This window comes from Mastigoproctus giganteus, chromosome 7 (genome assembly GCF_048544385.1).
Source record: "Mastigoproctus giganteus isolate SK-2022 chromosome 7, ASM4854438v1, whole genome shotgun sequence".
Classification (NCBI taxonomy): Eukaryota; Metazoa; Arthropoda; class Arachnida; order Uropygi; family Thelyphonidae; genus Mastigoproctus; species Mastigoproctus giganteus.
In genome coordinates this window covers 38,149,411-38,164,341 of record NC_143581.1, presented here as the reverse complement: position 1 = coordinate 38,164,341, position 14,931 = coordinate 38,149,411, and the positions used below count along the sequence as shown (strand labels likewise).

Genomic DNA, 14,931 nt, shown 5'->3' with positions numbered 1-14,931 from the left:
GTGGAGTAACCCAGAGTCAGTGTTGGGCTCATTGTTTTCTATATTTATCAGTGATGTTGGAGGTATTCAGGCTTAATGTTCAAGTTTTCAGATGATACAAAGGTTGGCAGGGTTATTAATGACAGAAATGAAAATATGCTACTGCAACAAGATCTAGAAAAGTTGGGCAGATGGGCTGTGAGAGGTGGCAAATGAAGTTTAACATTGACAAATGCAAAGTACTGCATATGGGTAGCAGTAACCCTAGTTTAATGTACCAACTGTGCGATACTGCATGCAGGGCAGTGGAGAATGAAAAAGATCTGGAGGTAATTGTGTGGACAGGCTGAAATGGCAGCTCATGGAGTCTTATCCGTGATATACAGGAATTTTGCTAGCAGGAATAAAGAGGTGATTATCCCTTTATATAAGGCAATTGTAAAGCTACACCTTGAGTACTGCGTACAGGTCTGGAAGCCTCATTTTAGGAAGAATGCAGAGCTGCTGGAATGAGTACAGAGAAGGGCAATGAGATTGGTGAAGAGAACAAAGGGGTACTCTTACCAAGAAATTCTTAAGTTCTGCATATTGCAGCATCTCGAGACTAGGCACCTCACCTGCAAGGGAATCTGATTGAGGTGTATACGGCCTTGAATGGTTTGAGCAAGCTGAATGCTGATGGAATTCTTCCTCTTGCCCAAATTAGAGGGGGCATAAATTCAAATTGAGGTAAAACAGTTGTAGAATAGATATGCAGAAATTTGCCTTTAGCTAGCAGATTACTACAACAAACTTCCATCTGTCGTGGAAGTTGACAGCTTAAATAAATTCAAGTCAGAACTAGACAAACTTTTGAACTGAATGGATGAGTGGAAGGAAGGTTTTTTATTTTTTCCTTCTCTCTCTCTCTCTCTTTTTTTTTTTTTTTTTTGGCTAATGCTGTTATAAGGCTTGCTTTCTTGCATCATATGCTAATGCTAGTGCTAAACACACTTCTTGAATTCAGTTTTGTGTGCTAATTTAAAATTCTTCCCTGCCCCAGTACATGAAGTTTGAACAGAGGAATGAACTGGATAGCAGTAGTCTCTATCGAGTTCATTCCAGAAACCTTGATAGCAGCTTTATAGTGACTTGTTGGAATCAGTCCCCTTGATCATTACTCGCCATTCTAAGGTCTTTGATTAAGTTTAAATGCAAATGCACAAAATGAAGTTTCAGTTGCATATGACATCCCATTTATTTATATTCAACAAACGGTTTCTGAACTCTGTATGTGGAAACTTTTGTTTACCCAAAAGGTTTTCACAAAGCCATTTGAAAGCCTGCCATGCTTTTAGTTCTATTAAAAGGCAAGTTTCAAAGCTTTCATCTGCTGTTTACAAAGTGATACATGCAGTTTGAAGACATGTTATATATGGTGCAATATGGCTTAAGTTGCTGATGCATTTAAAACTTTGCAACATTTTGAAAAAGAAAAACAAACTTTCTTGTTTTTAGTTACTAAACTATTAACTTAACCACTTGGTGGCATTATTCCTGCCTCCCTATTTGCAGAGTAGTACCTGAATGGAAAGACCCAGCTTTAGCTCTCTTATTCATTCAGGACTAAACAGACTCTAAAATGGATCAGCCTGATTCATATAATAATGAAGCAACCTGACTCCAATACAACTTTATATGATGTACATTCTAATATGTCTCAAGCCAAAATAATGAAAAGCAGCTCCTCTCAACCTCTTGTACCTTCATTTTTGGTAATGCATTCACTGAAGAAGTAAGAAAAACCATAGAGAAGAGCACTTTTCAGCCTTACCAAATTGAAAAGTAGAAACGATCACTTTGAGTGGTGGCTCTAGTGTTAAGCAGTTTCTCTGCAATTTGTACCAGTCATGGTACAAAGGGAATACTGCAATTTGTACCAGTCATGGTACAAAGGGAATACTGCAATTTGTACCAGTCATGGTACAAATCTAAAAGAAGAGAGGACAGAAATTGCATTTCTGTCCTCTCTTCTTTTAGATTGTTCTGTTGTAAAGTTATCCTTCTTTTTACTTCACAAGACCATAAGAAGCCTTAGTTGGACTCACCAGAAATGATCAAATGGTTATAATCAGAAAAGTTGTTAGACTATTTCAGGATTATCAATTGAGATTACTCTCTTGTGCTATGTGAGTTTAAAAAATCAGCAAGTAATAGTACAGGTTAGAAAGATGGCATTGTCACTCCGACATGATCCGTAGTTCTCATACTTTATATTGCTTCATAACCCTAGTCAATAAAAAAGCAAGATTTGAATTCTAAAATTCATTCATGTATACCAAAACCAACAAGGTGTAATTTTAAGGTGATATGAGCACTCTGAGTAACATTTAGAAGTCCTCCATCTGCCTGTGTTATGTATCAAAAGAACACACTGGAGAACTGTACCTTAACTTCTCTCTCTCTCTCTCTCCCTCCCTCCCTCCCTCCCCCCCTTCCAAAAGCAGGTTGATTTCCCATGTTGTGAAGGGAAATCAACCTGCTTCACAACAATAAACCAATACAACAGCAGACTGTATCCTCACAAACAGAGGCAACTGTACCTCCAAATCATATTGGAAACTAGTCTTGTTGGAAAAAACAATTTATAATACTAGGTGCTCAGAAAGAACAGGAAAATTTTTTGCCTTAATTTATTTCCTCAAAAGTAAAGAAGGCAGCATTTACAATTCAGTAGTTGCTCTCTTGTTTGCTATTTGAAGATCCAAAAGTGATAAATTCAAAAACTACAACTCAAAAAAAGCAGTCGGAACAAACAGATCAAGTGGGACTGTCATAGTCTACGTGGGAATTTTAATCTTGGCATTTTGATAATTCCTCATAGGAATGCTGAGTGTTAGACAGTATTAAAGAAAATAATAAAATAAACTTAAATTTAAATCTCTTTCTGTGGTGAAGCTTTGACAATGCTCTTGATAGCCAAGTGCAAATAAGCGTGTTAAGCAGTGCCATTTCTACAAAATTTTTACTCAATATTTCTGAAGAAGTGCGAAGTCTACAACATATCTTTCTTGAAGCAGTCATAATCAGTTGTCAGACAATCCAAACAGAGATCCATGGGGAAAAAAAAAATTATAGATTTGAAAGCATACTGTGCTATTAAACAGTCCTGTGGCTGTATTTTATTATAAAATGTATATTTTATCAGTGATCAGATTTTACAAAAAAAAAATCTGTTTTCCTCTTGTCTATAGTTGCCAGATATCCAGAGTTTTTAAAATTCAAAAGATGGCAGCTGTGTACATAAAACTATTGTCTTATCACACTAATGAGCTGTGTGTGCTTCTTGTGTACTATTCATTCAAGGTAAAAATCCTTCAGCAAATGGTACACAGAAGATACCTCACCAGTTTGAACTTAGAAAAATAGATCAACTCTTGCCTTAAATGTCAAAGTTGAAAAAACAAATAGAAGAAATTCATTTATTAGAAAGAAGCATATGGTAGTTGATAATCTTGAGATTTAAGTTTCACCATATCTTGAGAAAGCTTTAGTACCACACAGAGTATTGGAATATGTGAGATTTGTTTAGGATACAGATGGAAACTTCCTCAATTGATGAAGTTTCACTCAGTATCTTAATCAAAAGATACTGAGTGAAATCTTAATTATGAGGGCATCATTGAACTCAGGAGAGATTCCTTTGGATTGAAGAAGTGCAAACGTATTTCCAATACATAAAGGCAGTTCTGAGAGCGAAATTGATAACTACAGACTGGTTTGTCTGACTTCAGTGGTAGCAAAATTCTTAGAGGCACTGAATAAGCATTCTAAAGCACTCACAGTGTGGTTTGTTAAAATCATGTTTAGCTAACCAGATAAGCTATTTTATAGCTCATCCTGAAGAACTCCTTCAGGATGACTTGAATATCGAACAGGCATTCAAGAATGGCTAGAAAAGTGGCAGCTGAATTTTAATGCAGCAGAATGCAAGGCCTTACACTATGGGAATAGCAACCTCAAAATAACATACACTTGGTGAAGTTGAATAAAATCAGTAGAGGAAGAAAGATATCTGGAAAGGAATAAAAAAACAGAGGAAGAAAGGGAAAATTTTATTTGTCCATATTTGCAGATATGAAGTTTTTTGAGCGGATTACAATGTAATTTAGGGCTAGTGACTTTGGTTATGAAAGAAGTTAACTTATGTACAAGTTAGTGCAATAGCATCATTTCTGTATGTAGCCAACTACTTAAGTAGTTACGAATTGGCATCATTTAAGTATATCTCATTGTGAATACCTTCATGAGTTACCATGATATTGTACTACCTCAAATAAGTAATGCTTCACCACAGGAGAAGACCTGTTACTTATTCTGCCAATTAACAATAGTGTTCTCCTATGGTGAAGCATTACTTAGGTAGTGCAATATCATGGTAACTTGTTGCCTATTACAATGGCACTACAAGGAGTGGCCTGACCATTGCCTTATAAAAAGGGATAGTCACTTTTTCCCTACTAGCAAAATTCCTGTATATCATTGACAAGACCACATGACCTGCTCTGGCAGCCTGTCTGCATTGATCAGAAAACTTCATATCTGACTGCACAATTACTCTCAGGTCTTTTTCATTTTCTACACCCTAAGTGCAATACCACACAGTTGGTACGTTCCTCTGGGATTACATCTACCCATATGTAATACTTTGCATTTGTCAATGTTAAACTTCAGTTGCCACTTCTCAGCCCATCAGCCGAAATTTTCTAGATCCTGTTGCAGTAGCACACTGCCATTACTCTCATTAAAAACCCTGCCAACCTTTGTATCATCTGCAAACTTCGACACTAAGCCTGATTTACCTTCATCAATATCATTAATAAATATACAAAACAACAGTGGGCCCAACACCGAACCCTATGGGACTCCACTAATAACATTAGTTCACGAAGAGCAGCGTCCATTGATTACTACCCTCTGTCTTCTCCCACTCAACCACCCTTTTTTTCCATTGTAGCAACTTACCCTTAATACCATTCTGCTCCAATTTGTACAGTAGTCTTCCATGCACAACAGAGTCAAAAGCTTTCCTGAAATTTAAGTATATGATATGAAAATTATTTTTTCCATCCAGTTCCTTTGTAACCACATCATAGTATCCAATCAAATTTGTCAGACAAGACTTTCCCTTAACAAACCCATGCTGTGTCTGAATTATTGCTGCAGTCTTGTCTAGATGATCTTGCAATGCATCTTTAACCAGTAACTCCGTTATTTTACCCGGAACAGAAGTTAAACTAACTGGTCTGTAATTACTCCTGTCACCCTTCATGAATTGGGGATACATTTGCACATCTCCAGTCCGTGGAACTTCCCCTGAGTCCGAGGATGCTCTCATAATTATGGCTAAGGGTTTGCTTAGTTCGTTCGCCACCTCCTTTAATATAACTGGATAGGTTCCATCCACCCCATCTTATGTTTAACTTCAACGATTTCTCCTCCACTTTGCTTTATTTATTACAAAATAATTAAGCACCCTATTACAATTTGATAAACTTTTGGCATTTTCCTTCCTTAATAACTCTTCATGTGTGAATGTAGATGCAAAATATTCATTCAGTTTGTTTGCTATCTGAGCAGGATCATCAACAGTCAAACCATCGATATCAAGCGGACCAATCTGATTCATCCCATTCCTTTTAGAGTTTATATAAGTAAAGAAATCATTGCTGTTTTTCTTAACTTCCTTTGCCAAAGATTTCTCATAATCTGTCTTCGCTTGCCTAATCTCCTTTGTGACTTGATTACAGACTAGCTTATATCTGCCATAGGCTTCTGTGTCACCTGATAATTTATATGCATCCCATGCATTTTTTTCTCTGCCACGAGTCTCATTAGTTCATTTGACAACCATTTAGGCCTAAACCTTGAACAGTATTTCTTAATAGGTATGAAAAATCTAGTAGCTTCCACGATTAATTCCTTGGCTGATGTCTGAATCGAGTTCATGATCTAAGAAAAAATTTTGAAAGAAGACAAACTGATGAAAACTCAAGAAAAGAACTCTTGAATTGCAAACCTCTGATAAAAGCAATCATAAACATGCAAGCTGATATTTTTAAGCATGTTATCCTCACTTACGAAGAAAGGCTGTTCATGTTCCTCTCTTTTGACTTGAATAAAGCAATTTTGCTTGTTTCTTTTAAATCTTATGCCAGTTGTTTGAAAATCCAACACCTCACATCCATTTACTGAGGTTATTACTTCTAGATAATGTTGAAGACTATGCAAATTTGTTATACGAACAGTCTTTAAATCTTCCATGTCCATTTTGGAAGTTTCCAGAGCAGACTAAACCGGAAGGGTGATTTCTGACTTTTTCGTGGGCATCTCTGCTGCCAAGGTTTTAGCATTAGTAGAGGCATATGATGCAAGAAAGCAAGCTTATATAGCATCAGCCAAATAAAAAAAATAATAAAAAATAACCTTCCCATTCCACCCATCCATTCACTCCAAAAGTTTGTCTAGATTGTCTAGATAAATTCTTCCTTGAATTTATTTAAGCTGTCAACTTCCACGATAACAGATGGAAGTTCGTTCCAGCAATCAACCACCCGCTGATGAATGGCAAATTTCCACGTATCAATTCCACAACTGTCTTTCCTCAATTTGAATCTATACCCCTCAGATGCAGAATCTGAGCAAGACGAAGAATCCCATCAGCATTGAGATTGCTCAAACCATTCGAAGCCTTAAACACCTCAATCAGATCACCTCGCAGGTGTCTAGTCTCCAGATGCTGAAATTTGCAAAACTTAGGCCTTTCTAAGAGCAACCCTTTGTTCCCATCATTAATCTCACTGCCCTTCTCTGTACTCAAGGTGTAAGCTGACCATTGCCTTTTACAAGGGGATAATCACCTCCTTATCCCTGCTAGCAAAATTCCTATATATCATTGACAAGACCTTATGAGCTACTCTTGCAGCCTGTCTGCACTGCTCAGAAAACTTCATATCTGACTGCACAGTTATCCCAGGTCTTTTTTATTCTCCGCTACCCCGAGTGTAGTACCCCACAGTTGGTACATTACTCTGGGGTTACTGCTACCCATATGCAGTACTTGCATTTGTCAATGTTAAACTTCAGTTGCAGCCTCTCAGCCCATTTGCTCAACTTTTCTAGATCCTGTTGCAATAGCATACTGTCCTTACTGTCATTAACAACCCTACTAACCTTCATATTATCTGCAAACTTGGACATTAAACCTGATATACCTTCATCAATATCATTCATAAATTCAGAAAACAACAATGCCTAACACGGATCTCTGGGGGACTAGTCTGGGGAACTCCACTAATAACATTAGTCCATGAAGAGCAGCATTCATTAATTACCACTCTGTCTTCTCCCACCCAACCATCCCTTTATCCATAGCATCTATTTGTCCTTAATTCCACACTGCTCCAACTTTTACAACAAACTACCATGTGCAACAGTATCAAAAGCTTTCTTTAAATGTTTTGGAGAGTCTAAAAGAAGAGATGGTCGTTCTTTTGTTCAGTGAGGAAATACTATATTACAACAAGGTATACACTTTCCTAATGATCTTGTAAGCCTCAAGGTAGCACAAAATGCATCATTTTCAAATTTGAAATTCTTGCTGTCATTTAAAAAAAAATGGATGAAGTAATAAATGTTTTAGAATATCATTTCTGTCAATTTCAGTTTGAGAACCTACCAAATGCTATTATGAAAGAAGGAAAAATTGATGCATAATAGTCCTTGGTTGGGGAACTGACAAGTGCACAAAGAAGCTTGAAATATGACAGTTTGTGAAGTCATGCTTGACATTTTTAAATCCCTCATAGCACTACTGATTGTAAGAGGATATTCAGGCAGGCAAGAAAACAAAATCTGCTTTCATGTCACTTTCTGGTGAAGTTTGGAAATGCTCTTCATAGTCAAGTGTAGACAGTAGAGCCATTAGTATAAACAAAACTTTGGATTAACATATCTGAACTTAAGAGGTCAAAATTTGCAACAGTATCTTTGTTGAAGCAATCACAATCATTTGATATCTAACGACACACGAAACAGAAATCCACAAAGAAGATTCATAGGTAAATTAATATGGCAAAGCATACCATACTTATTAACAGTCCTTTGGCTGCATATTTGCATAAAATGCATTTGTTAATGAAATTTAATTTAAAAATCTAAAGTCTGGACTTTAAAAAATTGCTTGTTTTTTTTTCCCCCCCTTCCAAAAATTCACCTGGTTTTCCCATAAAATCTCTTTTATTCCACTTAGTCACATCACACTGGCAAAATGTCACTAGCACACCCACCAACTTTTGACTTCTAGATGTCAAAAGTTGGCAGGTGTGCAAGTGACATTTTGTAAAGAGAAAATCTGCAACACAAATATTTTGTTCTTGTTGCTGACATCAACTGTAGGTAAATATTGTGAAGCACTGTGTAACAGTTTATAATAATATATTGCTTTTATTTCTTGTGTGAAATGAGTTTTATTTTTATTGTTATTATTTTTTTAAATTTAAACTGGCATTACAGTTTGAAATCAGTCAAAACCATGTCACTTCTATTCAGACACTGCATGTGGTAAAGCAATTTGGATTGTGCTTTTAAATTCAGTACTAGCAAATGTATGGAATGTTCTACTTTTATTCTAGAAAATTTCAATTTTCTTGCACAGTGTTGTTAATATGATACTAAACTTGGCACATTTAGGTTCCAATTTATATTGTTATATTAAATCCTGGTTTAATATATTATAACCAGGATTTTATATAACACAACCACATGTGGAGTAGACTTTGGAGAAAACTTATAGATATCACTGTTATTTCTAAGCTTGAAATTTAACCCAGTTTCTCTTTTTAAACAGATGATAGCTCTTTGTAGGTAACATTTTTAGGAAATAATTCAGAATTTAAATACCTAAATTTTATTTATTAGGTTTCAGGTTTACATCACTAAGAGGAGATAAGGTAGATATCCTGTACAATAACATCAAACATGCCTTCTTCCAGCCATGTGATGGAGAAATGATTATACTTTTACATTTCACTTTAAAAGTAAGTTGATTTTTATTTATTTTTGCAAAGTTGTCAACTGATTTTGGTTTATAATTCTCCAAGCTCTATGATTGATATGTTTTTTTTTGTTTTGTTTTTTGTTTTCTTTAGAATGCAATAATGTTTGGTAAAAGAAGAAATAACGATGTCCAGTTTTATACTGAAGTTGGTGAGATTACAACTGATCTGGGCAAGCATCAGCATATGCATGATAGAGACGATCTTGCATCAGAACAAGTAAGGAATTATATGTTATGAATCCAGAATTCACTTAAGAAAAATTACAATAATAATAAATTTGTGTGCATTTCACAAAATATAAGTAAAACCTTATGTTGAATTAAATTCCCTATTTTGGAATTATTTTATTGATTCCAGCAGAATGCTATGCATTTACGAGATGCACTCCAAAAGTTTTTAGATTGGGGTTGGCATTGTCCCCTCTAGAGTTTAAAAATTGATCCCAGTGTTTCTCCCACTATTTGAAGTATCTCTAAAACTCCTGTTTGATGATGCTGGGGTTTGGTTGTTGAGATTTATAAGTATATCTAGAAAGAAAAAACTGCTGATTTTGAGGCAGCACTTGAGGATGCCATCTGGTATCATTGCAGAGAAATTTGGAAGGGAGTTGATTAACCACTTTAAATCCCAGGACAGAATGAAGATTTTTCACATTCTTCAACATAGACATGACATCCGTGAGTGAGATATGACCAAATCTGGTAACAGTTTAACACAGGTTTCCAACTAGAAGTATCAAAGGAAGAATGAATGAAAAGCGAAAAGTACCTCTTACCTTTTTAAGGTCTGGAATTTATGAGCTGTGATATACTTATCTTTGTGGTATTAAAACTTCTCTGCAGTTTACTCAGTACAATATGTTGCCATTTGTCACTCATTTGTACAATACTGAAATTCAACAATTAGATTCACATTTAATTGTAGTCAGTCCTGTAGTTCAATGAAGCCATAAGTTTTTTTTGCTGCACTAGAAAAAATAACTAAAAAAAAAAGAAAATAAACAGCCTATATGTGTTTCCCCTCCTCATGTAGGCAACTATCCTGCTAATCTTTGAATTTGCTCATCGGCAAACTTAGACATTAAGCCTAATATACCTTTATCAATATCATTAATAAATATTGAAAAGAACAATGAGCCCAGGAGTGAACCCTGGAGTACTCCACTAATAACATTAGTCCACCAGAAGCAGTGCTCATTGTTAAACACTCAACCATCCTTTAATTCAAAACATTAACTTGCCACATTGCTCCAGTTTGTACAGCAGAGTCTTTTATATTGAACAGTATCAAAAGCCTTCCTGGAATCCAAGTAAATATGATATCAAAATTATTTTTTACATTCCTGTCTAGATCGCCCTGCATTACTTTTTACCTAGCGACTCCATTATTTTCTCAGGAACACACATTAAATTAACAGGTCTGTAATTACACATGTCACATTTTGATCCCCCCTTTGTGAATTAGGGATACATTCATGCATCTCCTCTGACTCCAAGGATGCTCTCATAATTATGGCTAAAGGTGTGCTTACCTCCTTTGCTGCATCCCTTAATATAATTGAATAGATTCCATTCATCCCAGGTTCCTTTTTTATGTTTAGCTTCAACAATTTCTCTTCTACTCTCCTTACAGTTATCACAAAATCATTTAGCACCCTGGTAGAATTTACAAAAAAAAAAAAAAAAAAACTGGCAACCCCTCCCATAAAGAATTCCTGCTGTGTGAATGTAGATGCAAAGTGTCTATTCAATTTGTCAGAAACCTGAGCAGGGTCATCAACAGTTAATCCATTGACATCAAATGTCCCAGTGTGATTCAACCTCTTCCTTCTACTATTAATATAAGCATAGAAGTTCTTGCTGCTGTTCTTTGCATTCTTTGCCAGAGACTTTTCATAATGCATTAGTTTGTCTAACCTCCTTTGTGACTTGATTATGGACTAATTTATACAGGGTGCAGAGAAACTCTACTGACAAACTTGAACAGGTGATAGATGGTACCAAAAGAAACATTTTTTTGTCAAGTAAACATAGTTCGTAAATGAGTCGTTATATCAGCAGAAGCTGTTAAAGGGTTGTAAAAATCAGAACAAAACATTCAATAATTTAATGTCATTTAATGCATACAAACCATTTGCTGTTGCACACAAAATAGAAAAAACAATTCATAAGAAGTGCTCGAACTGGTGACCGTGATTTCAGTGCATAACTCACACTGACGCATCATTGAATTTTGTAGGTTTGGAAGTTCCTAGGATTGTCTTGTATCTCTGCACTTGCTGCAGTAATTCGTGCTATAAGTTCCTCCACTGTGTCAACTGGTGTTTCATACACAAGAGTCTTCATGTATCCCCAAAAGAAAAAGTCCAAACAAGTCAGATCAGGCTACAGGTCCATCTCGACCAATCCATCTGCCTGGAAAGGTTGTATGTAAGTGCACGTACACATCTGTCAAAATGTGGTAGTGCACCATCATGTTGGAACCACATTTGTGCTCGGACAATCAGAGGAACATCCTCCAACAACTTCGGAAGTGTGTGCGCTCTAGAAAACGCAAATAGAGTCGTCAATCTAAATGTGCAGGCAACAGGTATGGTCCAACTAAAATGTTTCCCACAGTTCCTGCCCATACATTGACGCTAAACCTGTGTTGATAGCCATGTCCAACCATTGCATGGGGTGCCTCTGTAGCCAGGTGGGCAGGAGCAGCAGTGTGTAGACTGGGGTTCGAGCCCGTGAGCCACCAGATACAGAGGATGTGGAAAGGTCAGGGAATGACCACCACATATCACTGGAGCAATATGGCCTTAGTTGCTAATGCTCCTAAAAAAAAAACAAAGAACAACCATTGCATGGGGATTGTTCTCTGCCCACACATGACTGTTGCGGCTGTTGAACAACCCCTGTTGGGTGAAACATGCCTCATCGGTGTAAAGCACATTATTGGCAAAATCAGGCTGCAAGTTGGTTTCCTGTAAAAAACCAGTGGGAGAACTCGACAGGGTGGGCAAAGTCAGCAGGTTCTAGTGCATACACTTGCTGGCATCGGAAAGGATGTAGTCAGTCTTCGTGCACCGCATCCTACACCAAACGATGCTGCCCATCCAATCGGTGTGCAACGGCTCTTGTGCTGATAGAAGGAGTATTAGTGAAGATCTTCAAATCCTGTTCCTCAAACTGGTGCGTCGACGTCCAGTATCATGCATATTCACACCAAAAGCATTATGTTATGGATTGTTTTTTCTATTTTGTGTGCAACGGCAAATGGTTTGTATGCATTAAATGACATTAAATTATTGAATGTGTTGTTCTGATTTTTACAACCCTTTAATAGTTCCTGTTGCTATAACGACTCATTTACGACCTATGTTTACTTGACAAAAAAATGTTTTCTTTTGGTACCCTCTATCACCTGTTCAAGTTTGTTGGTAGAGTTTCTCTGCACCCTGTATATCAATAGGCTTTGGTATCACCTGATAATTTATATGCATCCCACGAATTTTTCTTCTTTGCCACAAGTCTTATCATTTTGTCTGACATCCATTTAGGTCTAAGTCATTACAATGGTTAATTCCCTGAATGCTTCCCATTTAGGATTTGCCATTGGTAACATTGTCATTTGGTCCCACGTCATAGAATTTAAAAACTGTCTGAGACCACTGTAGTCACCCTTATGAAATCAAAACCCTTTCCCCTTGACAGTAATTATGTCTTTAATTAAATTCCATATTGGTACACTGATCACAGCCACCCAATGGGCCTTTTACCTGCAGTTAATTCTTGAAGAATTGCTGATGATAACTAGATCGAGAGTATTGCTTCCTCGTTGCATCTCTAATATGCTGCTGTAGAAACAGTTGTCCAATAAGTCTATAAAAAAAGTCTTGCTAGTGTGTGAATGATCACCCACAAATTTCAAACAACATCTGGAAAGTTAAAATCTGCCATTGTAAGTCATGATTTACAAGCACACCCTATTTCTCTGTATAGCTGTTTGGTGGTATACTCATCACAGTCATTAGAAATATAGCACACTCCTACTCTCATTTCTGCTTTCCCAGTGTTTATGTCACACCAAACTGACTTAACATTGCATTGGTCACCCGTGTTGATTGGATGCACTGCCTTAGATTTAACTAAGTGCATAGCTCCACCCCTCCTGTCCTGTCCTGTCTGTCATTCCTTTATACATTGTTACTCCCCATGTTCAAATTCAGCATCACTTATATCTGAGTGACCATGTCTCTGCTATCCTTACAATGCCTTGATGACTTAATGAGTACTTCAACTTCATCAAATTTATTTACAATGCTTTTAGCATTAGTGTACATGCAAGTATACATGCTTGTGGTCTTATTCTTAGTTACCCTAACACAGCCCATGTATTTACTTGTTACATGATGACCCACAGTAGGGCTATAGATCCTCGACACCTTGCTTTTCAGGCTGCAGTATGTTTCAATAGAGTCACTTTTTCATCTGCCTGCAGCTCCAGTTAATCTATTATTCTGTGGAAACCCCCCCCCAACAAGCTAGCAGTTTTCTGACCTACAATTATTAGTAATTTCATAGCTAATGCAAGATATCTTGTTATTGACAAAGCCAGATCAGTAGCAAAAATTGCACCAGAGTTATACAGGATGTGGTAGAAGCCTTAAATCCATTTCATTTCTTTCTAACTTTGAACAGTGTTTTCTGCTTTATAGGTAGTGGTGTGTGGTTTTAAATGATGAAAGAGTGGACAGTTAAAGAATGTCTTGCTGCTGTGGAACACTACTTAAAAACTCTTTTTTACAGTCTACCTTTTAAGTCTACTTTTTAACCGTTCTTGATTTATACAGATTTGTGTGTAGAGACAAACATGCACCTGCAAATTAAGATTTATATTCCTTATAGTTTTATTCCCTTAGAGAAATATAATTTATTTGCGTTATGATATTTAGCAAATTTCAAAATGAATAACTTTTCTACTAGTTTTTTTAATTCGTATTTAAGTTGGTAATTTTGATTTTTCAGGCAGAAAGAGAACTTAGGCAGAAACTTAAAACAGCATTCAAAACATTTTGTGATAAGGTAGAACCTTTAACAAAACAAGAAGTCGAATTTGATACTCCATTCAGAGAATTAGGTTTTCCTGGAGTTCCATTTCGTAGTACAGTACTCTTGCAGCCCACTTCAGGGTGCTTAGTTAATCTTACAGACTGGGTAAGTAAATTCAAAAAAAAAAAAAAAAATTATAGATATTGTATAAAAGGGCAGTGGTGAGCTGAGAGGTGAAACGATTATACCCTTATGATACATCATTTGGCCACTTTATTAGAACCGTGAACTAAATAGCATGTTGAACTGCCATTGGTTTGAGTTACACTGCTCCAGCAAGATACTGAAAATTGACTCGAAATAATAGTTTTGTTCCCCAAAACTATTCTCCACTTTTGTAGGACGTGGGCACAGAATTATACTCTCAATCATAGCTTTACACAGATCCTTACTAGGATTGAGCTGACCAGTGCAAATACTTGAATTCTTCCTTGTATTCCTTAAACTGCTCTTTTAAACATACACATTGGCACAGTGGGTTGTTGCTCCCAAAGTACCTCTGTTTGTATGGGTAAACATACAAAATTGATGGATGTACCTGATTCACAGTGATATTCAGATATTCCCTGCCATTTATGGTGCCCTTTGGTTATATCCTGCATTGCAGCCTGATACTGTCAGTACACAACAGGATGGTTCCAGTGCCTCTTGTGGTTTCCTCCATACTCTCACTCTTCCATTGGTGCGCCACCTCCGTAGCCAGGTGGGCAGGAGAAGCAGTGTGTAGCACACGCTTCTTGATGAGACCGGGGTTC

General features: G+C 36.7%; 1 protein-coding gene across 1 annotated transcript in view; it reads left to right on the top strand.

Annotated features, from left to right (window-relative positions):
- The window catches only part of dre4 (SPT16 homolog, facilitates chromatin remodeling subunit dre4), a 292,696-nt gene that overhangs the window by 247,095 nt on the left and 30,670 nt on the right, over nt 1-14,931 (top strand). The window contains exons 19-21 of the mRNA XM_090377621.1: nt 8,938-9,056; nt 9,168-9,293; nt 14,093-14,281. Coding sequence (XP_090233747.1) covers nt 8,938-9,056; nt 9,168-9,293; nt 14,093-14,281 — 434 coding nt within the window. The remainder of the gene's footprint in view (nt 1-8,937; nt 9,057-9,167; nt 9,294-14,092; nt 14,282-14,931) is intronic.